At 44.6% G+C, this 27,907-nt stretch overlaps 1 protein-coding gene and 1 pseudogene across 21 annotated transcripts in view; both read right to left on the bottom strand.

The window, feature by feature from the left end:
- Positions 1-27,657, bottom strand: part of LOC134479832 (putative sperm motility kinase W) — a 51,256-nt gene extending 23,599 nt beyond the window's left edge. For 18 of the 21 annotated variants that reach the window (XR_010053602.1, XR_010053599.1, XR_010053612.1 and 15 more), the window contains exon 1: positions 123-27,650. Coding sequence is in view for 1 of the 21 variants with exons in the window: in XM_063264531.1 (XP_063120601.1) it covers positions 126-1,604 (1,479 nt within the window). In the remaining 20 variants the exon portion in view is untranslated. Of the gene's footprint in view, positions 1-122 lie in introns of all 21 variants that reach the window. The other 3 variants (XR_010053613.1, XR_010053614.1, XM_063264531.1) reach the window with 2 other exon arrangements.
- Positions 2,498-7,006, bottom strand: Ddx21-ps5 (DExD-box helicase 21, pseudogene 5; annotated as a pseudogene).
- Positions 27,658-27,907: the final 250 nt, after the last annotated feature.

Below are 27,907 nucleotides of genomic sequence, written 5' to 3'. Positions count from 1 at the left end.
CATACTTCTCCCTAACCCAAGAGACCCCATGTATACTCTCTGATATTTCCAGTGAGAATACATGAATAAAGACAGAGAAAATAAAATTCAGAGTGGAGGTGCACCCTCCCACATTAGCTTACCTTTTATATGGTACTGCTTGCTGCCTTTTTCAGGGGGGCCACTCTCTTGGAGGATCTATGCTGGGTTTTTTTCTTTGGAGCCCGAGGGAGGCAGCAAAGTCTTGAAATGCAGTCTCTGATTCCTTTGCGGAGTCTCTTAAACCATCCCATCGTCTGAGGGGGAGATGACGTATTCATCTCAATGTCCTGCTTAGGTGGCAGGATTATTTCAACTCCCGACATGTTGTTGTAGACACATGGGGAGGCCACAGGTGTTGAGTGGAGGGCACGGGTAGAAGTGCTTCTCTCCTTCTTAGGATAGTATACCGAAATGGGAGGCATGGAGACACACCTGCTCATCTTGAGTCCTGATAGAATCAGGTCAAGAGGATTCTGTTCTCTTGAGGGAGGTCTGTGGTGGCCAAAGATGGGTTCACTGGCCCTTCTCCTGAGAGGAAGGACAAAGACAGAGGGATGTGCTGGTGATGGGGGTGGCGGAGGGCACGGATCCCCAGGCTTGGCTGGAGTGATATATCCAAGATCATACCCTTTGCTTACATGATATTTTAAGCTCAAATATGCCCCCATTGGTTCATCGTATCTTTTCTTTTGGAGGGATTCCAAGATGTCATTGGCATTATACCCCATCGCACAGAGCATTTCTATAATTTTGTAATCTGGGTCAGTCATTGTCGGGATTTTAAACTCGCATTTCTTGATCCATGGGTGATTTTCAATTTCCTCTATAGAGGGCCTCATCTCTGGGGAAACCGTGAGGATTTGATGTATCAGGTTTTCGAGTTGCCCAGACAGGTGATGTGGAACGGTATAGGTCCCCGTTGTAATCTTTTGCTCAATCTCATTGATGGTGTTTCCTCTGAAGGGAAAGTAGCCAGTGGTGATGAAATATAGGAGTACGCCCAAACTCCACACATCAGAACTCTTGCCATCATATGGCTGCTGTAATACCAGTTCAGGGGCATTAAAGCCCCTGGTTCCACAGTGCCTACTCAGTAATGTACCAGGTCTGCATTTGACTGCCAGGCCAAAGTCGATCAGCTTAACATTGCCCTCTCCATCTATCAGTATATTCTGTGGCTTGATGTCACGATGGACAATGTCCAGACTATGGCAATATCTTATCGCAGATACGATCTGTCCGAACATTTTCTTCGCCTTTTCTTCTGGCAGCGGGCCCTCCTCACTTATTAGTTCTACTAAGTTGCCTCCTGGAGCATATTGTAAAATAAAATGAATCTGGTTCGCTGTAACCAGGATCTGGAAGAGGGAAATTATATTTGGATGGTGCAGTAACTCCAAAGTGGTCATTTCGGACAGGATTGCCCTGATGGTCTTCTTACAGATCTCTACCGTTTTGATGGCAACCAGGGCCTGCGTTCTCCGGTGCCAGGCCAATCTCACCCTGCCATATGAACCCTGTCCAAGAAAGAAAACCACCTTATACTGACTGCCCAAAGTCTTCTTAATAGAAGTGATGTCCATCCCTGTGATCTGGTGAACACAAGTTGTGAGGTACAATAACTCGTCAACTAACAAAATACACAGCTATCAAGGAGTCCCACAGGTCAACATTAACCGGCTCCCCGGTCCTTATGGACAAATTCAACAGGCTGGTCCACTGTCTTATACAGAGGACACTCATTCTTACATCCAAGTGGTTCTTTGTGAGGTCACAGCATGAAATGTACCAAACAGACAAGGCTGTAAACCATAGTGGCTGTCTCCACTCTGGGCCTCAGGGAACTTTCCATTCTTGTGAAAAGGAAACTAGCCTCTCTGAGCTTCTTCTTCAGCAGATCAAAGAGACAGATATTTACTGTTTAGCAATTACAGGCAGTACTGTGCTGCACAGGGAAGTGCATTAAAGCTGCAACCTGAGAGAGATTTGATCACCTCCCCAGCTGCTCTATTGGCTCCTGAGACTCCAGTTAGAGGAGCAGCACCTGGGAAGTGCATTGAGGGCCCAATATCAGATCGATTACTTTGTCGTCCTCACATTATGCATTCATTCATTCATTCACTCATTCATCCATCCATTCCTATTTCTTTCCAAAAGGAAGACAGAATGACGGTTACTCAGACAGGTCAGAAACCTCTCTGCAAGGAAGGGGAGCTGGTAAATCATCTAAAAGGAATGAAGCACTGGGGACTTTGAGAGCAGGAGGGACCCTGGGGTGCCCATTGTGAAGAGTTTCTTCTTGGCTCTACTCATTGACCAAATACTTTACTATAAACTCCACTTCTGGCCTTTGATTGTGGATCTGGTACCTTTTGTTGTCACCTCTTGGTCATTGTCCTCTGAAGTTTCTACTTCCTCCTTGCTGTCCCTGCCCTGATCCAGGAAGTTCCTGCTTCCACCCTGCTGTCCCATGAAATCACCATGGCTGCCATCTGCTGCCCCTGCCCCCTTGATATCTTTCTGGGGGTCCTTTCAGCTCTGGCTCCTCAGTGGCCACGGTGAGCTGCCAGCATCTCCAACCGTGCCACTTCACCTGTGTTTCTGTGTCTGCTTCAGTGCAGACATCAAAACAAACTTCCAGTTTTCCTTTGAGGAAGACCATCCCCTTTATTTTGGCATCGATGTTCTTGCCTAGCTGCTCCTCAAGTTCCTTCCAAGCATAGCTCAGTTGGACATCTCAACAAAGCACTGCAGTTACATGGTCTCAAAGGCTGCTGGGCAGTGGATCAGGGAGCACTGGTCGACCGATGTGGCCCCTGATCTGTGGAGATAGAGCAGCTACCAGGTCTCTACAGCTCCTTTCTCCTCAGTCAGCGTCTCAGCTGACCACTTGAAATGGCCAACAGCAGTGGGGACACAGTGTCCAATAGTCTGATGGCATCTTTGCTGGAGGCTTTCATTATTTGTTTCAGAAGGAAGACCTATCCACTCAAATTTAGTGCTGGGTTTCCACTCCACCTGGGGTAACTGGTACTCTTCTTTGGTAAAAGCAGTTCAAACCCCTATCCTTCCAGCTCTGCCTCTTCTTATTGAAAGATCAAAGACTCCACTTCCATTGGTGTACAGCTGTGAACAACCAGGTCAACCTCGGGGATGTCTAACCCACTTGCAGCCAGTAAACCCACGAAATTGCCATTTCAGCACGTTTCAGGGTGATTTCCTTTTGCTTCTGCAGAATGTCCCCATGTAAGGACTGGGCATTCCTGCTTTATGCATGTTTTTTGTGACAGCTCCTGCCACTGTTCTTGGTTTCACAGAAGTTGAACATGTCCCCTTGATGACCACTGTAGCCTCGGAACACATCCCCACTCACCACTGTCCTCTCTGTCTCCTGTGCTCCACAGTTAAGGCTGCTTTCTGAGTCTTTTTCCAATCAGGTCCACCGGTTCATATGTTGGTTTTGTGTATTTCTTAGCAACATTAAATACTCAATGAGAGCAGATTACAGAGAAAAAGCAATGTTTGCGGGTTGCCTTCAGAATCGTTCTTGTATGCTATACATAAAATTTCTTCCACTTGATCTTCAAACCAATATCTAACATCTGGTCATCTTCATCTAGGACAACATGTTAAAGGTTGGTGAGATCTAGCTTGCCATTCCACAAGTGATCCTCAATACGAGCTGGGGTCCCAACCAGGATATCCCACTCTGCACTTGTTCTTGTTGACCACCATAGGGAGTTTCACCATAAAAAACACTGATACTTTTATTGATGTCACTGAAGTCTTTGCTCATTTGATTTGCTAATTCTCTTGTAGGTGCAGCACTAGTATCTGATTGGCTTGGCCTCTCTTCCTCTCTTGAAGTCCACCTTTAAGTTACCCAGTCAAAGGGATGGCAAAGGAGAAGGTCTTCCTGCTTACTGTCCATGCCTGGGCAATGAAGTCTGTCTCACTGTATACATGATGGAATGTCTTGGCTTTTAGAAAAAACGGGTAGTTCACCCCTCAAGCTTTGAGCTTTGAGAAGCTTGACAGTCTCTTCGCGTATGGGAAAATTAGAGAGAATCCTTTCTTCTCCATGAGTATTTCCTTTTCTATCTCATTACTATTTTCTTCCCCAGGAGCATCCCTGGAGTTGGAGTTTGGTTCGGAATGGGAGAGGACATTCTTGAGCCTGGGCTCTTCTCTCCCATGTCTCATTAACTTCTTTCCCTTTCTTCTCCTTGGGCTTGGGCATGTCTGCCTCTGCTTCAGAAACTTCCTGGTTTTTGTCTCTGTTTTATTTTTTTCCCATTGGCTGTTTTCTTCTCAAGGGACTCCTTTTCTTCTGGGATGTTTTGCTTTTACAAGCATTGTGGTCTTGAGGCTCATCCTCCTTCTTGGCCTTGTTGGATTTAGCAGAACACACATCAACTTCAGAAGGCCCTTTCTCTTTCACTGCTTTTGCTTTGGAGGAACAAGTCTTTTCCATTCCTTTCGTTGCTTCTTCTGTCTTCGATTTTGGCTTCTCCTTTCTACTTTTCCTCCTGCTTGCGTTGGCAGCATCTCCTTGCTCTCCTCAGCCTTGTCTTCTCCCTACTTGGATGCACTGGGGAGTTTCCTGGAATTTTTCAGTGTGAGCTATGCAGGTTTGACAGTCCTTCAACTGTGTGCAAAGGAGAGAGAGCGACACAGCAGCCTTCTACTTGTGATCCACTCTGCATCTCTCAATAATTTATTCCCTTGGAAAGAGATGATGCTTACTTCCCCTGCAATTTCTGTTAGAATTTCTACTACTGTAAAAACACGCCATGACAAAGGTAATATATTACTGCCTTGTCATGTACAATATTTTCTTGTGGCTGGCTCAATGGTTGTGAGTTTCCGTCCAAATCATTATGGTGGGAAGTTAGGCAACTTCTAGACAGGCAGCGCAGTTGAGGCGCTGAGTGTTGTACATCATGCTCCAAAGGCAAACGGAAAACTCCTTCCAGGCAGATAGGAGGAGAATCTCCAAACACACGCATACAGTTACACACGTATTCCAACAAGCACACACCTCCAATAGTGCCCCTCCATTTGCCATGCAAGTACAAACAAACACACGCAATTTCCAAGCTCTGTGCTCTGTGTCCTCCCAGCTCCTTTTTTGGTCAGCATTTGTCTTGATCAAACAATAAACTTTCTGAACGTAAAGTACTTCTTTCTATGGGCTCCTTAGCTTCCCAGAAATCAACCTTCTTGGTGACTGTGACAGGCGCTTAGGTGCAAACATTTGGGCAAGTATCTGTGTTTTTGAGATGTTTTTCTCTAAGGAACATAAGGTCCATCCTGCATTATTTTTGGAACATTTCCTTGGGGTTTATTTCCAGCTGCATCAAACTGGGAAAGCAACAAGATTCTCAAGCATCTGCTGCCTGGGATTCCTGACCATGAACACAGGGAAATCAGTTGCTTTTTCTGCTAATACCCTGCTTTTCCCACCTTGAGATACTATATCATAATTATATCTGAGCCAGGACAAACCATTCCTTAAGTTATTCATTATTTAAGGCTTCATTATTTTCTCACAGAAGGAGAAATGGAAGTCACAGAATTCCCTATCAGCTCTAGAGTCATTCCATTAGTCATGTGTCTACTCTCCTTTCCAAGTCACATAAGTATTACCAATGCCTGCCACACTTTTCAGAGAAAGCAAGTCTTTCAGACCACAGACTCTTCCTGTGATTTTTGTCCCCTCCCCCATCTCCTTCAACTGAATCTAAGGTAAATCAGCTCCGGGTCCTGACTAGAGCCTCAGTGGTGGAGGTGACCTGTGAATCTACATCTCTAGGTGGATTCCCCTACCAGACACTGTGCTAACTGGGTGTGATGGTCTCTGCACCTGTGGTTGAGCATCTTACAAGTTCTGATCCTCTAAGTATGGATAAAAGCTGAACCACTGGGAACAAGAATTACACACAGCTAGTGTGGTTTCCTTCTTCTGCAATCAAATATTTCCTAGTGAGACATTACATATGGATCACAGTCATGATGCAGATGAAGACATAATGCTAGGCACACTGCAAAGCTGAAAACACTCAACCTGTCATCAATGAGCTCTATTAAATCACAGCCGTGAATGCAGTTCTGAGAAACGATGAACCCTTCTTCAGTGATGGGAGTCCTCAAATGCCCCTTAGTCCCCTATTAATCCCATGTGTGCCCTATCAGTCACAGCCATTGGGGATCCAGGAGTCAGAAGATGTAGAAAACAGGGCTCCAGCTGAGTATAGGTAATGGCACTGTGCCTCTGAAAGTGTCCTAGGGAAGCATCAAGAACAAAACTAGTCAACAGAGGTTGGTTTGTCCAGACTGAAGACCAGTCTCACTCTCCTTTTCATCCCCTCTGATCCTCCTCCTCTTCTTCAACCTCTCCCTCTCCCTCCCTTCCCTGTTTTGCTCCTCCTCTGCCTCCCCTTCCCTTTCCCCCTCCCTCCTCCTCTCCCTTTACCTTCATATCTCTCGATCAGGTCCAGTTTTTGTTACCCAACTAATCTCAGTCATGAAGTGTGAGTTGGAGAATCATTGACCTCTCAGGGTTTGGCATCAAAAACAGCCTTTCCCTCTCCCAGCAGCTGTCAAGTGCCAATGGTCTCTCACTTTGTAGTTGGATTTCCAGTCCTTATCCCCACTTCCTTGTTCATAAGATTCCCTCTGGTACGAGCTTGCTTACTCTCATGCATACGCTGACAATCACTGTGAGTTTGTATTTCAAACAACACCGCCATTTCTCAGACATTGACTAGTTAACTACCACTTTGGCTTTAAAGATCTTTCTAGTGCTTAACATTATTCAATTTCGCCTGCTCACTTGTCAGTGTGCTCTCTCTCTCTCTCTCTCTCTCTCTCTCTCTCTGTGTGTGTGTGTGTGTTTGTGTGTGTGTATATATTTCCCTTCACAAGACACAATCTCACTATCTCCCTCTCCTCTCCTCTCCTGTCCGTACTTACCCCATGCCATCTTCCCCAATAATAGTGGAAAATGATTGTTGTGGAAGCTATACTATGTCACCATGGCATTCACACCTTCTCATCTGCAAATTTTCATTATGGTGGTTGTTTGGTGTGGTATGAGGCTTCAGCTACTCTATCAACACTGGAATTTCAATGGACCTCTTCTCAGACATTTTGTTGTCATGGTGGTTATCTGTATCATAGACATTCTGGACTTTTAGATCTATAAAACTGGCCCTGCATGCACTCCAGAAGTTCACCAATAGCTAGATATTGGTGTCAATTAAAAGTCCTGGATTTGTGCCTGAGAAGTATCTTGTCAGGCTGATGGCTTTAGCACCCTTCAAGGAGACTGCTTAACTTGTAGTCCCTGAAAACATGGCCAGTGACACCCTATTCTTCAGGTGAAGCGCCAGTTCCTGTCTCTTGAGTATTGCAGCGAGTGAGGACATGGCCAGGTCTGTTACACATGAGCACAGGGCCAGCTCTCCTGCCTGCCACAGACATCATGATGAATAAGGGGAGAGGGGTTTCTCCATCATCCTCACCACTGCCTAGCAGACAAGAGACAGAACCCTTGGGGCCTTTTCATACACAGCCCATTTATCCAGGGCTAGATCTATTGTGCTGCCCAAGCAAGGTTAAGGACCTGAACTCCTGAGTGTTCTAGCAGGTGAATGACAGGGGCTGCTCTCCTGTTCTAGTCACACCAGAGTCAAGTGTTATGCATGCCATAGGTGGTGAGGTACAAGGGCAGAGGAGGGTGTCTTTTTCTTGTCCACACCACTGAATGGGCAACAGGTGGCAGTGCCAGGCAATGTTGGGCAGTGTCTGACATGCCTCATGGGAGTTTTACTGGAGAGCATGCTTATGTTGTCTCTTTTTTAGCATGAAAACCTCCAGAGCACGTCTGAAATACAGTGTCCTTGTTTTGGAGTCAGGTAGCCAACTAATGGTCCCAGTGCTTTGGAATCTGGTGACTAAGATAACCCAGCTGCACTGACCACTTTTCCTGTGTTGAGGAGCAGCTTTCTTGTGCAAGACAACTCACACCTGCACTGAACACAGCTGACTAAATATTTGCCCCTCTTTCAGGGCACTGGTAATTTTGGATTGCTCATACCACTCATGAAAAACAAAACCAGTATCTGTGTTTTCAGCCCCACTCTATAAATCTGACCTTTGTCCCTCCTCTATGGTGAGCTCTGGTTCCCAGTTATTATTATTTGGTTGCTGTCTTGTTTTAGACAAGAAAGTCAAGCTCAAAAATATACCTACACCTTTCTCCAGACCTATTTCCTTCTAAACTGGTTAGGTACCAACACTTACTAGGACCATGAGGCCCTCGACAGTGTTTGCCAAGCTCATGGTAGAATTCATGGGACCTAGTAGGAAACTTTGCTGTTGTTTGCTATTTCCTCAGATCTTGGAAAAGAATCTAAAAATGGTTAAAAGATGTGAGTTTAGAAGTAGTACCTGATTACTGGAAACTGCTCAAAAGGGTTTAAAATAACCATGACTATGTAAGAGAAATGCTACTAAAATTACGAGAGACCCTAGAGTGCAAGCCAGAGACACCAGGAGAGGAACAGGGATGAATGATGTCTGGTCCTATGTTAGTAAGATTACAGAGAAGGTCCATGTTCCATGCTGTATTGGCCTTTCTCTGGGGCAACAGAGGTGGAAGTACAAAGCTCAAATAATTAGGCAGTTATCCTGGACTAGCACCACATTCAATACGGTTAATTTCAATGCTGCCAGCCTGCTGCCTGACTCTACGCCAACAGAGCCTCTTTCAGAGAGCAGAGAAGTTGTGGTCATGACTCTCTCTCAATCTAGATGGAGGGACAATAGGATTTGACATGGTGATGCTGCAGTGGATGCAGACAAGATGTCTAGCCATGAACCAACGTGAGGACAAGGTACATTCTAGGTTCTTTCCTTGGTCGTATCTCTTATGGACATTGGAGCTCAGCTCATCCAGATGGACACTAGGAGTTCGGCTTCAGCTTGTAGTGGGTCCACAGGACCTCTGAGTGAATATCTCATTTGTGGTTGCAGGTGGAAGGACCCTTTTATTTGTACCTCATGGAACATAGGATCTGAAGAGGTAGAATGCTTCCTCCCCTAGGTATATGCACACTGGTACAAGACTGACATATCCTGTTTGTCAAGGAAAAGGTGTGTGTGCCTCTGCCTGTTTAGGAAGACAGTGCTTCTGGTAGCTTTTCCCAGGGTTCCTCTAACTTGTTAACTCTGCATAATTTGAATCAGGGGCTCAGTGGAATGGGCTCTACCTGCTAAGGCATCCATAGGGTCAGTAACCATATGAACTGCTTGGAGTCTGTCTTCTTTTGCTAGATTATTTGCAATACCTCTCCATCTGTCTGTGTATATAGAGAAGTACGAAGCCATGATTTGTTTTGTATTCTGGTCTTCACCCTTGCTTGGACCTTTAATCTAAAGCAACCATTCCAAGTGGTAACTCCATAGGGAGATCCAGGGGGCCATGAAAGTTGGACAAGGGATGGGACACAGATTAGTGGTGAGAATGTATTCTCAGAAAGCAAGAGGAAAACTCGTACCCCAAGACTGATTCTTAGCATAGTGCCTAGCTCCGGTTTAGCTTTCTGTCTGGATACAAGATGCTGTACAAGCAGGAACTTTGTGACTCTACTGAGGTAAGGCCCACCTGCTTGTGGGGAGAAATTTTGCCTTCTTTTATGAATGCCTGACTGTCTGCTAGAGTCAATCAGACCGGGGTCTACCAGCAGATTTCCTGATTTGCTGCTTCATGGAAGGTTATGAGGGACACACTTGAAGCTCATGTTAATGGGATCAATGTTTGTTGATCTTAAAGGAAGGAACTGGAAGAAAAAGAGAGGCCTCCATATGCTTAGAGATACTGAATACATATCAGTCATCATCTCTGTGGGCTGGGGACTTTGATTCCCATGATACTATAAACTATTGTCAAGTCCAGGAGAACCTTGAGACTCGTGCGGTACGGACTCAACAGCCCTGGCCATTGCTTTTCTTTGTTTCATTTCTTTTATTTAGTAAGCATTCCATTCATTCACATTTCAAATGCTATCTCACTTCCAGGTTACCCCTCCACAACCCCTGTCCCACATCTGCCCTCACACCCCTCTGCCATGTCTATATGAAGGTGCTCGCCCACCCTCCCATCCTCTCCCACTTCTCCAGTTTCTCCCTATGCTGGGGAAATCAAACCTCTACAGGACCAAGGGGATATCCTCCCCTTGCTATCAGGAAAATATTTTCTTCGACAAATAGGTACTTGTAGCCATGGATCCCTCCCTGTACACTCCTTATTTGGTGGCCTAGATTCTGGGACCACTGGGTTGTTTGTTAGGCCAATGTTTTTCTTCCTATTGGGTTGCAATAACCTGTCCTTCTCTACTCCCTGTGACAGCTGCTCCACCAGGGTCCCTGAGTTCAGTCTGATGGTTAGCTCCAAGCATCCACATCTGCATTGCTCAATTGCTAACCAGGCCTCCCAAGAATCAGTCAAACCAGGTTCCTGTTAGCAAGTACTTCATGACAAAGGCAACAGTTTCAGGTTTGGTGTCTGCACACAGTGTGGATTCCCAGGTAGGAAAGTTCCTTGAGGACCCTTCCTTCAGTCTCTGCTCCATTTTTTTGTCCTTGTTCTTCCTGTGGACAGGAACATTTCTGGGTAAAATACTTTGAGATGGGCAAGCTCAGCCCTCCATTGGGGACTGTGCCTATATACTGGAGGTGGTCTCTTCAGGATCTATCTCCCTGTTCTCTGCATATTTAGGCTAAAGCCATTCTCAGTGGTCCTAGGAGCCTCTCATTTCCTGGTCTGTGGGACCCTCTGGTGGCCATCTCCAGTTCATCATGCCTATTACCTATTTTTATCCATTTCCTAAACCTCTCTTCCTCTTTACCATCTCCTCCACTATCTTATATTGCCCCTTTATTTCCTCCTCCTCCTCCTGTCTCCCTCCCTGGTCCCCTTATTCCTCCACTTCCTGCAATAATCCTGTAACCTCCTCAATGCAGAACTGAAGCATCCACACCCTGGTCTTCCTTCCTCCTTAGCTCCATATGGTCTGTGGGTTTTATCATGGGTATTGTGAGCTTTTTGGCTAATATCCTCTTTTCAGTGAGTACAAAGAGTGTGGGTTTTTTTTGTGTGACTGGGTTACCTCACTCAGCATATTTTCTAGCTCCATCCCTTTGCCTGAGAATTTTATGAAGTCATATTATTTAATAGCTGACTAGTATTCCACTGTGTAAATGAATCATTTTTTTTTGCATCCATTTTTCTACTGAGGGACTTTTGGTTTGTTTCCAGCTTCTGGGTTTTATAAATAAGGGTGTTATCAACATAATGGAGCATGTATCCTTGCTGTATGTAGGGGAATTTTTGTGCATATGCCCAGTATTGATAAACTTTGTTTCTGAGTCTTTATTTTCTCTCTTTCCAATAATCCCCTCTCCCCACCTAGAAGACTACTGGACGTTTTGCCAGACAGACCCACATACTCTGCTCTCCTTTTTAGGGGTAGTTAGGTTTTATTGTCTTTTCACTCTCATCACAGACACAGATGTCCCAATTTCAAGTTTATTTCCTGTCCCAGTCCAGGAGGATTTGGATCTTTCTTGCATGAACTCTGTTCTCTCCTCCATTAACCATGTCCTGTTTCTTCAGCCAGCTGAGAAGATGCCAGAGCCACTACATGTACCCTAGCCTTAGCAGACAGGCCTTGCCATACTTTCAGAGTCCTCTGCCTATCACAAAGTCACTTGCTGTTGTTGTTGTTGTTGTTGTTGTTGCTGTTGTTGTTGTAGTTGTTGTTGTTGTTGTTGTTGAGAAATATCCCTAGCTCACCTGTTGTTGTCCTCCCTCAGTCACCTTCTCTTCACTGTGACCGAAATGGCAGGAGGAAAGTAAACACTCTGCTGAGCCATCTGTGTCTGTCCACCAAGTTTACCCTTCTATTCCTAATGGGTGAGGTCTGCAGTTGCCATTCTTTACTGTTGTGTCTCTCCGTTCTCAGTTCTAACAAGGCTACATAAAGTACACTGGGGTGGAGTAGGTAAGGCAGTAACCTGAGACGTGGAGCTGAGATACTGTGGCCTCAGCTCATGCTCCATAAAGGATGCAGCCACTTGGCCCCATGGAGAACAGGAGCACTAGATGTTGCCTTGTCCAGCAACCCCTCAAGCCTATTTCTGCTGGAGTAAGGGAGGCCCCAGCCTGCCTATGGGGGATGTGGTTCAAAATGAACATCTTTTATATTATGGTTCCATAAAGAGTCGGTTCATATATTCAAATGTTTGGAAATGAGTGGTCAGAATTGTCAGCTCAAGTTACTCAATACATTTTGAGTCCCTTAAACTTAGGCAAGGAAAATCAGACCTGTATATTCCCTGAGGTCTTCAGGGGTCCCAGTGTCTGTCTAATGGAAAACATTCTACAGGAACATGGAAGGATTTCTAGAGAAGGTTATGTATATTAGGAGGGTTAATTTTGGAATATCTGAATACAGAGGGCACTTAACTACTAAAATTGGGAGTAAGTCTTCTACTATGTGGCAGTTCTCTCCGCAGGTATTTTCCCATCTCCTTGGTTGATGCCTCCATTAGTGAGACAAACTTAGCGACAATCCAAGTGTCAACTCTAGACATTTGTGAGAAGAGCTGCGGAACATCCAAAATTGACACCAACTGCCATCTCATCTGTACATTGGCATTTCTCTCCAAATGCCTTTTTATTGTACAGTGAGCATCTCTTTCCAACTGCCTACCTCCATGTACATATGAAATCTGTTGTCAACTGCCTTTCTTTTTTGTAAATAGACTGTCTATCTCCAATTACGTTCCTGTCCAAATAGAGGGCATCCCTCGCAAACTGCCTTTCTCCCAGAATGTAGAATACCTCTGGGCAAGTGCTTCCCTGACTTCCTCTAAAATTCTTAACTGGAAGAAAAATACTCTTGGGGCCCAGAACCAATATCTCAAAATTGACATCTCTCAAAACCATTCAGATGAAGTGTGAGAACAGTAGAAGATAGGAAAATTCAGTATAATTATATCAGGGTAGAATTATCCCCAGTTTCTTATAAAGTTAGGTAAGGGTATGTCAGGTAGTGTCTTGGAGATATTTGTGTAGATATGGGAGTATCTGATGGAATCTAAGTTATGTCGAGTTCTGAGCGACCCTGTCTGACAAACGAGCAAAGTTCAATGATGAGAACATACATAATTGAAAAATTAATAGATCAGGAAGAAGGTGGGGATGCAAGCCTTAAATTGTGTAAAGTACTGTCAGGAACCATCCAAGAAACCTAGCCTTAGGGCCAGCACCACAGGAAAAAAAACAACTCAGGAATCATTACATGATACTTTTCCCAAATGACCAGCATGCATTTGAGACCATGAATCCAGCCTGCAACACAAAACCACAGGCCTTAGTGATCATAAAACTGTAGAGGTCATGAAATATCTCATTGGAAGGATCCAGCCACAAATACCAACAGTGGAAACACTATACCATTCTAATATCAAGAGCTTCTAATAGGTTCTAGGAACATCAGAGAAGATCCATCTACTTTCTGAGAATGCTCCAGAAGGAAACGTCTTTGACCAAATTGTGGAGGGGGGCATGTTGCAGAAGGAAGATCATAGAAAATACTTGGTCACTTATGGGCATCAATAAAGTACTGCCACAAAAATTGAACTTGTCCATCCAGGCATAAAATTCGAGAATACCCAAAAAGATGCAGTGGATTATGTAAAATCATAGACGTCACCAGCCCATCACCGCATACACTGCCCCTCACTGAAATGGCAGCATAGGACCAAGGATTTTATGCTCCAGAACTGATACTACGGGAACCACAGGATGGCAAGGAGGCAGAAGGGTAGAGTGTGGACATGCTACTCCATTATATCACCACAGGGTCCCCTTTCTTCAGTGGAAGGACCACGAAAGAGATCAGAAATAGATTGTCACAGAGACCTATGACATTGCAACTCACTTCTGGCAACCAGAAACCTAATCCACCAAATCCTTACAGTTTACCCAGAAATAAGGCCCTCCATTGAGAACATTGAGACATTTTTGTGTAATGAGAGGAAATGTGAAGTACTTAGCTCGACTGTCACCTATCCAGATTCTCAAACTGTAGACATGCTCTGAGGTATGGAATTTTATAGTTGCAAGAAATTAAATCCTTGAACAAGTAAAACTACAGCAAAATGATGGGGGACATATTTAAATTTAAAAGAACAGGAACAGAGGGCACTTGAGCATGGGTCTAAGACTTTTGTCATTACTGGGCTTACATGCCCTATGCCACCCAAATCATGAGCACATCCCTTTATTCTCTTCCTCCACCAAAGAGAAAGGGGAGGAACCCCAACTTTGGCCTCATCCATATCCAGCCCTAGGAGAGCATTGGCCTGCTGCCCTGACACAATAAGGCCAGTAGTGGCAAGAAGTGCTTCCATGCCTGCCACTACATTACAGTGTCCCAAGAGAAGGAACACAGAGACTGCCATTCTGGAGATTTGTCTACCCACTGAGTCCACATCAGCATACCAGAAGAGCAAATGCCCCTGCGATCTAAGGAATTCTTAGACAAGGAGCTCTAAGTAAACCCTCAGAGGATTGAGTGCTTCAAGGGACTAGACAAGAGTATCAGGGTTTTCCTGTCAAGAATCTGTTGTGTTAAGGAGTCTCTGAAGATGAAAGCCTACTATATAACTTTCAAAAATATGGGTCCTATGAAAGAAGCAGGACCCGAACCCCATGAGTTTCTAGGCAAGTACGGGATGGTGCATCACTTCTTGACCTTCTTCACTATACCATGCTACACCAATTAGCCTCTTCTAGGACCTAGTAATGCCAAAGTGGGTCCATGTAGATACTGAGTGTGCTCCAGCAGGGGACATCCTGACCTAAAAATGGAGAAGGACCCAAGCAGGAAAAAGAGGCAAAGAAATATTTCTGCAAATAGTTGAAGCCATTACGTACTGCCAGAACCTTGACATCCAGATATAAAGCACCAGATTGTCCTCAGAGATTCAGAGCTTGATTCGAAATAAAACAGGCATGTCCTGAACCTCGTTGCAGACTGCACATCTTACTGAAAAGGCAGCACGGGACCAAGGCATTTTATGCTTCAGAGTTCACATTAGGTGAGACATGTAATGGCAAGGAGGCAGATGGGTAAAGTCTAAGCGTGCTCCTTTATTTTATCACCACAGGGACCCATCCCTTTGCTGGAGTCACCATGAAAGAGATGAAGAAGACGATTGTCACAGGAGTCTATAACATTAAACCTCACTTCTACTGGCAACTTGAAATCTGAATCACCAGATCCTCACAGTTTGGAAAAAGATGAGGCCCTCCATTCAAAGCATTAAGAAAGATTCTTGTGTAATTAAATGAAATGTGAAGTAAGTATCTCGACTGTGATCTATCCAGAATCTCACATTGTACACATGCACTGAGGCATGGAGTTTTCTATTTCCATGAAATTGGTATCCTTGAAAAAATAAAACTATACCAAAGATGGGGACAAATTCAAATATACAAGAACAGGTACAGGAGGTACTTGATCATGGATCTAATACTTCTATCATGACTGGGGATCCATGCCCTATGCCACACCTATCATGAGCACATCTTTTTATTCTCTTCTTCCAGCAAAGAGTGACCCCAAATTTGGCCTCTTCCATAACCAGCCCTTGGAGAACATGGGCCTGCTTCCCTGACACATTGAGGCCACAGTGTGGGAAGAAGTGCTTCCATGCCTGCCATTGCTTTACATTGTCCCAAGATGAGCAGAGATACTGCCTGTGCCCTTCATGCACAACAGAGGTCTGCCCCATGTGTCTGCACACCAGAGGAGGAAGTGCCCCTGCCATCTAAAGAATACTTGCACAAAGAACCCTTATTAACACCTACAGAATGGGGTGATTCAAGGGACTGGGCAAGAAAAGGAGGGATTTCCTGTCAAGGATCTGTTACATCAAGGAATCTCTGAGACCAAACCCTGCTATATAACTTTCAAGAATATGGGTCCTGTGAAAGAGGCAGGATACAGAACCCCATGAATGGGTAAGAAAGTATGGGAGTGAGCACCGCATTGTTCACATTCTTCCCTATACCATCGTAACAGCATTAGCCTCTTCTAGGGCCTACTAAGATCAAAGGGGTCCATGAAGATACTGAGTGTGCCCCAGCAGGGGACTCCTTGACCTAATAATGGAGAAGGGTCCAACCAGGAAAAAGAGGCAAAGAAAATATTTTCAGCAATTGTGGCAGCCATAAAGTAGTACCATGCCCTTGACCTTCTCCATTCAGATATAAAATGCAAGAATATCTGAAAAGATGGAGATGATAATGTGAAATTTATAGCATCTCACCTGACCATCAAGGCAGACCCCGCCCCTTACTGAAGTTGCAGCATGAGACCTAGGATTTCATGCCTCAGAGCTCACATTAGGTGAACCAGGAGGCACATGTGGCGAGTCTATGCAGGTTACTTTATTTTATCACCACAGGGTCCCACCACTTCAGAGCAAGCAGCATGAAAGGAATGGAGAAATAGATTGTCACAGCGACCTATGACATTGCAACTCACTTCTGTTAACCAATGAAAACTTAATTCTGCAGACCCACAGCGTTTCTGTAAAAGAAGCCCTCCATTCAAAATATTGACATTTTTGGGTAAAAGAAATGTGATTAATTATCTCGACTGTGACCTATCCAGATTCTCACATTATAGCCAGGTTCTGAGGATGGAATTCTATATTTTCAAGGCATTGCATTCCATAAAAAAGAAAAATTTAGCAAAATGATGTGGACAAATAAAAATTCACAAGAAAAGGGACAGAAGACATTTGAGCGTGGATCTAAGACTTCCGTCAGCCCTGAGATCCGTGACCTATGCCACACCTATCATGAATACACCCCTTTATTCTCTTCTTCCACCAAAGAGACTGGAGAGTGACCCCAACTTTGGCCTCCTCCATATCCAGCCCTAGGATAGCATAGGACTTCTGCCCTGACACTGTCAGGCAAAAAGGGGGCAATAAGTGCTTCCATGCCTGACCTTGCTTTGCATATTCTCAAGAAGAAGAGCAGAGATACAGCCTATGCCCTCCATTCTCAAGATGTGTCTGCACCTTGTGTCTGCATCAGCACACCAGAAATGACAATGTCCCTGCCATCTAAGGAATCCTTGCACAAGGAACCCTCATGAACCATTCAGAGAATTTGGTGCTTCAAGGACTGGGCAAGATATCGGTGATTTCCTGTTCCTCTCTGAAGGAGTCTCTGAGGACAAAACCCTACTACATATGTCTCAAGAATATGGGTCCTCTGACAAGGCAGGACACAGAACCCATGAGTTTCTAGGCAAGTACCGGATGGTGCATCACTTCCTCGACCTTCTTCACTATACCATGCTATAATCATTAGCCTCTTCTAGGACCTACTAATGACAAAGGGGGTCCATGTAAATACTGAGTGTGCTCCAGCAGGGGACTTCTTGAACCAATAATGGAGGAGGCCCCAAGCAGGAAGAAGGGGCAAAAATATTTGTGCAAATAGTGACAGCCATAAATTACTGACATAGCCTTAACTTGGTCTGTGCAGACATAAACACCAGAATATCCTCAGCAAGTCAGAGGTTGATGAGAAATAGACAGAGATGACCTGAACCTCAATGCAGACTTTGCATCTTCCTGAAAAGGCAGCATGGGTCCAAGGGAATTATGCTCTAGACCTCACACTAGATGAGCCATTTGATGGCAAAAAAGGCAGATGCGGACAGTTTGGGCATGCTCTTATATTACCTGACCACATGTTCACAGGCACTGAGAGTAAACACCATGGAAGAGACAAATATTGTCACAGGGACCTATGACATTGCAACTCACTTCTCCTGGCAAATTGAAGTCTAAATCCCCAGATACAATTTCCCCAAAGTTGAGTTCCTCCATAGAAAACATTGAGGGACATTCATGGGTAATGAATGTGAAGTTAATATGTAAACTGTGACTTCTCCAGATTCTAACATTTTGGACAGGCTTTGAATCATGGAGTTTTATGTCAAGTAACTGGAATCCCCAGAAAAGTAAATGGAAAAGATGGGGCCCTAACTACTCTAGAAGAACAGACACAAGATGTGAGCATGGATCTAAGACTTCATCCAAGCCTGTGGATCCAGGTGCTCCACCACCCCGACTCCTGCACACCCCTTCATATCTTGTATTCCACCCAACGGAGGGGCCTGTGAGCCCAACAGTGTCCTCCTCCTTTACCAGCCCTCAGGAGAGCATGGACCTGCTGCCCTGACTCTGTCAGGACACAGGGGGCAAGAAGAGCTCCCATGCTTTCCATTGCTCTACACTGTCCCAAGAGGAGGAGCAGATACTGCCTGTGCCCTGTATTCTGTAGATGGGTCTGCCCCTGTGAACACATGAGCACATCAGAACAGGAAATTCCACTGTTGCCTAAGGAAGACTTGGACAAGGAAACCTTCATCACCCTCTCAGAAAATTGGGTGTCTCATCAGAATGGGCATAAGAGAGAGCTTCCCTGTTGTTTCCTGTTTCCTTTCTGTTATTTCAAAAGTCTCTGAAGAAAAGCCACAACCCCCCACCCACCCATATCTTCCAAGAACCTAGGTCCTCCAAAACAGGCAGGAAGCATTAAGAAATGAAATGGTATGCTTGTATGGCACTGTTCATCACAACATTGACCTTGTACATTACACCATCCTATTACAATTAATCTATACCAGGTCCTCGTTACATCAAAGCCTTTCCACCTAGATACTCAGTATGTTGCTGTAGGAAACTTCTTTGACCTCAGAATAGAGGAGGGCCTGCTGCAAGTGGAGGAGTCAAAGAAAACTATTTTCGCAGAGAGTGCCGGACATAAAGTATCGCCACTATCTTGACATTGTTTATTGAGACATTAAACATCAATACATTTTGCAAATTGCAGACTGACATATGAAGCTAATAGAGCATGATAACTAGGATCTAAATGAAATATTCTTATCAATATTCCTGTATCTTTTTTCTTTAAAGCATTATATGTGCACCAAGGTGGCATTGCCTGAGAAGACGTAAACAAATACCTGTGTAACCCAGATGTGGAATTAGCAAAGACCACAGAATTAGTCTACCTGAGTCTATCTTATTCAACATTGACTTCACAGGTGCTCCATGCTCAGGAGAGCATGTGGGGTCACTTAGAAGAAAGGGTTACTTGGGCAGTTGTTCTCTATTTGCTTCAGCCAGCACTGGCTTCAGCTTGGATAAGCTGCATTTCTGAAGCCTCTGATAGCAGGATCACCGCTCATGTTTGTAATGGTTGAGATTTATAAGTACTCCAAGTGTCCAGGACAGTGGATCGCCCTTCCCTTCAATAACATGCCTTTAGCATTCACAAATATATATTAATGACTCGACAGCAAAGAGCACTAAAATATCCACTGGCTTTGACTTTTGAACAAGTAAATTTCAGTGCATTGGATCCACTAAAGCAATAGCTACTAAGGTCTGCATGTTCCTTACATTCGCTGCAAAAAGACACCAGGACCCCGGCAGCAAACGTATAAAAGTGAATGTGTGCTTTAAACTCATTTACAAGTTGAGTATCTACTGGTATCATCAAAACCATTGTGAACAGAACAGCTGAGAGCTCACTTGGATCACAAGTGGGAGGCAGAGATAGAATCAATTGGAATGGCCTGGGCTTTGAGACCTGTAAACCCAGCCCCAGGGACACTGCTCTTCCCCAGACTATACTGCCTAATTCTTCCTAAACTGTTGTCCCAACTAGGAATTGTATTGAAGCACGTGACCCTAGGGGGACCAACCTAATTCAATCTCCTACATAGGTGCTGATCATTGTCACTAGGAAGAAAAAGGCTCTGAAGGCAACAGTCAAGACAGGCACTGTGCTGAGGTATTGAGAGGGACACTCTCCACCTCTCCAGGTCCTGTTCTCATGGATCATTCATGAGGGAAGTATAAGTGAAAAAAAAGGAAAACACCGTGTGGTTATGTTTGTGCTTTGGACTGGGGTTTGGTTCCTATAGTCCAGGGAGATGTGGTTTTTTTCCCCTGTAAAACGAAATGACTCTTATGTACCTATCTTGTCTCAATTTCACCTCCATATGGTGGGATTTTTCCTGTATATCTCAGCAGAGGTCAAGGAAAATTCTCAACCTCAATTAATGGCCAATCTCTTCAGAAAGAAGAACCTGGGCATTCAGTACATGCTGCTTTCCTGTATAGCTGTGAAGGCTTGACTCTGTAAATTATCCTACCATGGCCTTGCAGGGACCTGAAAAGCATATAGTGGCAAGGAAGGCACAGAGAAGCTTCTTACTACATTGTTTTGATATTGATGTTCTCCAGCATCTGAATTCAACTTTCAAGGGTTGTGCCATGAGAACATCTGTTTTCTTAAAGAAAAGTAACTGAATATTAATCCTGGCAGAAGAACCTTGCTAACTGTGTGAAGAAAGGGAACAGAAACTATCTGAAGAGACCGCAGTGGCATTCAATACTACCCCCAACCCCCAAACAAAGCCCAAACCAGCTGCTTATGCAGACAGCAGCATCAAGTGTTTGACTTTGTTCTTCTCAAAGGCTAGAGCCGTAACTTGTGAACCTGAACCCTTTTGGTCCCCAGACCTTGTCCTGAGGGAGTCATGCAATGGTAATGTTGAGTGCAGTCTGGGCAGGAAGCTGTCTGGGATAAGAGAACAGGGCACATCCTCTGTATAGGGAACACACAGGGTGAGCTGCAGGACAACATCCTAACAGGAACCCACAAAGTTCCATGTCCCTTACCTTGCCAGATAAACCCCCTCATGTACCAATTTTTGACCAGTTGCCCCAGAGAGGCCTCTGCTAGAAGATATTGAGAAACCAAAGATGAGTGAGGAAAAGTCACAGACTATTCCAAGTGAGAACTATGCAGGCCAAATCACCTCAGCCCTCCATGTGCTGTGACTTCTATTACACACATATCATATGTGCAGAAGTGACAGTATGAGAAAATAATGAAGACATACTTAATACTACTGGATCATGCCATAAATGTGGGCTTGGCTGAAGGCCTTCACAAAGACTTGGTCCATGGCCATATATTTTTCTATCCTCAAAATTCCTTTTCCTTCAATTTTTCCCAATAATTTAAGAAGCACTGATTCTGTTCATGCCTGTTCAGGCTGCTGTGTTTAGAACCACACCTATCTGAAGAAATGTCATGGGGGAAACTGTCTCCATGCTTAACATTTTCTTCTGCTGTCCCATGAATGAGAGCCCCAGATACAGTGAGGCTTCCCAGTGTCACTCTGTGGCTGTCCTTTATGCGAGCTGCAGCAAAGTTCAGGAGCAGATCCCTTGCCATTTTGGTAATAAGGTGCTTGCAATCTATTTGCAAACTGCAGAGGATAGAATGAAGGCAGGACTCTCGGGGTTGTTTTACCTCTTGCAGTTCAAAAGAGTTCCATCTTGATTCTTCCAAAGATTGAAATGGCAAACCGTTTCACACCTAGGAATTGTGTTTAGAGACAGGCCTCCTGTCTGTAGCTTGTGAGTTTAGCATGCACTGAAGTGCTGATAGAATGAAGCCCCCGTCATATGAAAAGCAAGAGAAGGACAGCCTCTGTAGTTCAGGGATGGATGTCCCTGGGCATCGGCTCATGTGTCACCTGATGAGTACTAATTGCAAATGCATTTTCCTCTGGTCCAAGGAGAAAACCTGAGGATGTAAGCCCAGGACACATAAAAGGAAAAAGAGGCCTGAACAAACCCCATCCACACTCAGAAGCAAGCAGTCCTTTAGAGAAAAAAAAATAATGCTTGAGTCTACAAAACTAGCCTACCACAGACAAAGTGATTTCTATTGTGGACATAAGTCAGACTCTGGAGAGGGAAAAGTACATATTCTCTATGAAATGCCAATATTCCCAGGCTTATATCCTAGGCATATCACTCGTCACAACTGATTAAGATAGCATTTCAAATTACATCCATTTCATGCTGGAGTATGAAGCAGTCTACTGGACGCAGTGGACAATATGAAACAGAGATTTGTCTGGAAACAATGTGTAGTCTTTAAAAAAGAATTGCGAAGATGCAATGGGAGGAATAATTGATTCAGGAGATCAAAGGTGGCAGCAGGCTGCTGAAAGAGGAGACACAGAAATCTCATTTGTTGTGTGACCTCTACCCAGATACTGATTTGAACCTGCACTCCTTAGAATGTACATTGCTCTTCAAAAATGCTTGCTTTTCCTCCTGTGGAATTCGTAGGGCAATGTCACTGAACTCGTTATGGTGGACTATTAACATAAAAGTCAGAGAATGTCTCTGAGTATCTGTATTTATACTCAAACCCAGAAGTTGAAGTGCCCAGCTCAGTCCTAAACACTCACTGACTCTAAGTAATCCCTCCTCCCTCTTGTCCTACAAGTGCTAAGAGACAGCATTTCGGGGCAGGCTTCCTCCCTTTATTTTCAGTGTAACCCTGTACTTCTTCCTGAGTGTCCCTATGTCATCCTCTATGAGGGCTAAACCTGGACCCATGTCAAAGGATTCTCAGGGACTAATATCACTACTCTTGGGCACACCCTGAGTATAGTGGGATCTTTGACCTTGGTATCTTCCTAGGTGTCCACAAGGAGGCCGTGCTCTTCTGCCCTTGCAATACAGCTTGAGTCTCCTCATGTCTAGAGAGGGCAATCTGCAAGAAATTCTTGGCTGCTTTCCTGAGGCGTCCCAGCTATTCCAAGCTCTCAAGTTCTCAGTAATATGTGAAGACTCACTTAGCTATTCTTCCAGGGTCTTTGTATAGCGCAACAGGACCTTAGTGAATATAATGATGTCTATGGCTCACTTAAACAGGATCATCTGGATTTTGGAGTTGATTAGGAGAAACAATGCACAACTGTAGAATAGGGATCCCAACAAAAGAAACAAACCCATGACCACCCAAGTGCAGAAGAAGTAAATATACTGCATGTCAGTTGGGTGCTCTGGGAGGCAGCAGTCTGCCAACGTTTCTGTGACTGCCATGACACACAGAATTGAGGTCAAAGAACTAAATCCAAAAGAATCCTGCTATTGTAGGCTGAAAGCACAAACTGTGTTATTTGGAAAACTGGTTCGTGGGTAGGGGACACTAGGGACATTGTAGGCACATTTTACTTCAGTGAAGAGGGAAGGACAAAGGTGTGAGAGAAACAGGAAGAGAATGACTAACTGAATGAATGAATGAATGAATTTTTGCTGTGGGACATATGATGAACTGGAGGTCTGACCCTAAGTCAGTGCTCTCTCATTCCTTCAGTGGCATTGCCATATCCCTTTATAGAAAGTACTTTTGGAAAGTTATAGGAGAAGTCCCAGAGGATGTTTAAAGTCTTTCTCTCTCTCTTCTTCCAAATGGGAAGCATCCTGCCTTGATGATTAATTGTTCTCCTGACGGAGAAACCTATCATGGAACTCATGATGAGAAACCTATTTCTCTTTAGATGTAACAGATCCTCACCACATTCTTTGGAAGCAAAAGCCCATTAGGAAAACCCACCTTCCTCTCATTTCTTGAGATACTCCTCCCTGCCTCTATAGGCCCAGCAGACTTAGGATACCACCAGCATCACAGCCCCCAGAAGGTTTCACACATTTTTGGGGTCTGGTTGTAAGCCTCTGCCTCCAGGAAGGGTGGATTTTTATGACCCATGCATGGTACAGGAAAAAGGCAGTTCTGGATACTTGGAGAGGGCCAAATAAGACAGAATTTTAGTTTTATTAAGGACTACCAAGACGCCAGCATCAAATTCATATTCACAGAACAGACATCCTAAATGTCTTCCTTGTACCTGGAGGTATGTTGATCCTGCTGTCCTGAGGACTGTGCTATCTTTCCCTAACCCTCTGAGGTCAGTGTAATTGTCCTAGGTCTGTGCTTGCATATGGCCTCCCATACAGCAGAGTGTGTTCGCTGTTGGATTCAGCTAGGTCAGTCCTCCCTTGGACAGAGGTATCACATTCTCAGAGCCATGGAGCTATGCAGCAACTAAAACTATGGTCACTATAAATGTCTCACTCACACCTGTAATTCTGGACGATAGGACAGTACACCTATTCTAGCGTTCTTTCACTAGACCTTACAGCAGTACTTTCTAGTGTCTGATGCCAAAGGCCTGATGTTGTTTCCCCTGTGTGTTGTCTGTGACTGGCGTGTTGACACCTGGCATAGAGGCCACCTTCTGTCCAGGCTCCTAGTGAAATTTCATTATTTGGTACACTCAGTTTCCATCATCTAAATCATAGGAGACAGGAATGTCTTCAGAGTCCTGTTTCAGTTTTGTTGACGGCCTTCTAGAAAGGTCAAGTGCACTCCTAGATCTGCCTCCTCAGGACACCTTCATATTCCTTCCCAAGTTATTCTCAGTGACTGTTATCCAGTGCAGGACCTTCATCATGGGCCAGGTCAACTGCAGCCTCAGTCCTTCCTGCCTCTTCACTGTTCAACTGTGGAGGCCAATAGGCTGGGGCCTGCACACAGAATATGGAGCCATTAGGATTTAACTCCAAAAAGAATCCAAACATGGTTGATTCCCTTCCCACTTCCCTCAAACCAAGGGGGTTATGTCTATCTGTGCTTTTAGGATTTAACTCCAAAAGGAATCCAAACATGGCTGATTCCCTTCCCACTTCCCTCAAACCAAGGGGGTTATGGCTATCTGTGCTGCCTATTTAATGTGCTACGGGCAAAAGAATCCTTTGCTCTGAACACCTTAGGGGAGATTGCTGTAGAAAGACCATCACCCCGCTGTGTAGAGTGTCTAAATGTATTCCTCCTGCCCCTCTGAACTTTGTTCCCTTGGGCTACTGGGCCTGCTTCCCATTAGCTGCTATCCCTGTGCCTGGTGCCTGGGGATGGTCACTAGACCCTCCACATTTGGTAGTTGAATGATTGCAAATGCCTTGAGGAAGCCTTGTGGTGGAGGTGCACACCTTTACTTCCAGCAACATAGGCAGGTGGATCCATGAGTTACTTGCCAGCCTGGTGTACTGAGGGAATTCCAGGATAGTCAGGGCTACACAGAGAAACCCTGACTTGGGACCTCCATGCTCCAAAGTGAGAAACCTCTTGTGGAGATAAAGGCAGAGTATCTGAGTACCTCATCTCTGGCAGTAAAGTAGGCAATGTAAGTTAAACTACAGTTTCTGACAGTTAGGCTTGCCCATCCCCCAAGGTTCTGCCCAACAATACCCTTTCTAAAAGTGGGGGGAGGGTCTATCAGCCTCCCTTCCTTCTTGCTCTGCCACAAAACAACCACTGCCTGATGTGGACCAGTGTACAAAAATGTGTGTCTGGCATAAGTTACTTTGCATTGATTTGACAGACACTATGACCAAAAGCAACAAGGAGCACAAATGATTTAATGTGGCTCCTATATCCTGACCATTGTCAAGATTTAATGTGGCTCCTATTTCCTGACCATTGTCCATCTATGACGAGAAGTCAAGGCAGAAACTCAGACGAGGCATGATCCTGTAGGCAGGGAGTGAAAGAGAGCTGGCAGAGTGGCAGAGGAGAGCTGCTGACTGGCATGCTGACCTGACTTTCCTGCTCAGATAATGATGCCTTCTATTGGCACATCTCCAGATGGGACACCATGCTCCCATAGTAGTCATTGATGAAGAAACTCCCTATATACCATCCTATAGGATATTAATGCAGGAGTTAACTCATTAACATTTTCCTCCATTCAGATTTCTTGTGCTATTGATGTTGACCAGTTGACTATCGCACATGAGCACCATACAAATAAAAAGTGCAGTGCTACGGTCAAGTGAAATGTCATCAGAGACAGAAAATGACCTAGAATGTTTAAGCATTAGATGCAGCTGGCTGTTCCTCTTATCTTGCTGTTTTAAGATCTATTTGAAGCAGAAGGGAGGGCCTGCAGGTGTGGAGGACTGCAGGCTGTAATTCAGTGTTCACTAGGTGGAGGGGATCTGTCTGTCACAGTTCTGAGAAGAAGCTTATGGCTCTGACCTTCCCACTCTAGAGAGCCATAATCAGAGACAGGTCCTGACTGGAACTCACTCCTGTCAGTGAAATGGTCACTAACCAGCCTTTTGGTGGGCATGGAGAAAAAGAATTGCTCAGAAAACGTCCACCATAATGTTCTGCCCTGGATATTTGTAGCCGGAAGACTGCTCCCCTACAGAGAGTACTCCTACCAAGACTAGCTAAACCTGTCTGCTTGATACAGCCATGACCCAGAAACCATGCTACCTTGATCTGTGTACAATAGCCCAGTCCTTGTTCAGCTGAATGCAGTCACCCTGCCTCTCTTCAACTCTATACTGAACACACTGAGCTTCCAGGGTGCTGAGGTTTCTCCAGCAGTGAGTCTGGACCACATTATCACAGCTTTCTGTCCATGTGCCCATCTGTCTGTCTTCCATCCTTCACCATTCTTGTCAAGTCTAAGTCCCCAAACCATGCAAGAACTTGGCAGTGAGCAATGCAAAGGAGACAGACAGAGCACCACAGAAAATATATGTGCACCAAGGTTTCTCCAGAGAGACGGTCTATGTTGGCAATAAGTAAGAAAGCCCGGCTATTTTTCTGGGAAATATCACAGAGATTCCTGTTAAATATCCACAACTGGTCGTGTTAAATACCGAGAAAGATTCGGGGCAGGTAAGCTAGAGTAACCTACCAGAGGAACGTGAGATGGCCTGACAGATTAGGAAACACTTGACACCTTTTAAAAGTTTTTTTTTAAAGACTTATTTTTAGGAGCCTGTCTGTGTGACTGTGTGTGTGTGTGTGTGTGTGTGTGTGTGTGTGTGTGTGTGTGTGTGTGTGTGTGTGTGTGTGTGTGTGTGAATGCTCATGTGAGTACAGCTGCCCTAGCTGACCAGATTTTCCTGATACTGGCATTAGAAGCAACAGGGATTCACCATACTTGAGAGCTTGGGGACCAAACTCAGGTCCCAGGGAAGAGCAAGAAGCACTCTCAGCTGCAGGGCCATCTCTGTGAGCCCCTATTTAGCAACTTCTTAAACCAGCACTTTCCCTATGCCCCAGGCCTGCTACTATATATACATTTATAAAAGAGAAACAAAAGTGCATGTCCATATGAAGACATGTATATGACTGTCTATAAAAGTCTCACTTTGTAGCACAGTGGGGTGACACATGCCTGTAATCCCAATTCTGAGGAAGTAGAAGGAGAATCAGGAGTCAAGGTCATCCTTGGTTACATTTGGAGCTGAGATCAGCCTGTGAGATCCCGTCTCAATACATAAGGGTTTGAGAGAAGGAGAGGTGGGTTAAGAACACAGTTTGCTTTTGTAGATGACCCAGTTTCTGTTCCTAGCACCCATGTGACACAACCATCTGTAACTCTAGTCCTAGGGCATCCGGAGTCTTTTTATGGTCTTTTAGGCCATCAGGTACACATGGTGCAGGACATACAGGCAGACAAAAACAACCATACACATAAAAGAAATAATAAACATTTAAAAATAATAAATAAACATTTGAAAGTCTGATTTGTAATAACTCCAAATCCGAACGTCCATGAACACTTAAAAAGGAGTTATGTAGCTATACAACACAGTGCTTTTTAAGCAGTGAAGGCAAATGAACGTTCATGTATGCAATACCAAGATTAACCTCAAAATGATGATGGTAACTAAAGCCAGCGTGACTCCACAACGTTCCTCACAGCAGGATTCTATTAGATAAATAAATGTAAACAGATTAGTAGTGATAAGAAACAGGTCAGAGATTGGGCAGTAAGGGTGACAGGGGAGGGACTAAACAAATTCAGAAGAAAAC

The sequence above is a fragment of the Rattus norvegicus genome, chromosome 7 (genome assembly GCF_036323735.1).
Source record: "Rattus norvegicus strain BN/NHsdMcwi chromosome 7, GRCr8, whole genome shotgun sequence".
In the NCBI taxonomy this organism is placed as follows: Eukaryota; Metazoa; Chordata; class Mammalia; order Rodentia; family Muridae; genus Rattus; species Rattus norvegicus.
Note: the sequence above shows the minus strand (reverse complement) of the source record. Positions and strands in the feature narration are given on the sequence as shown.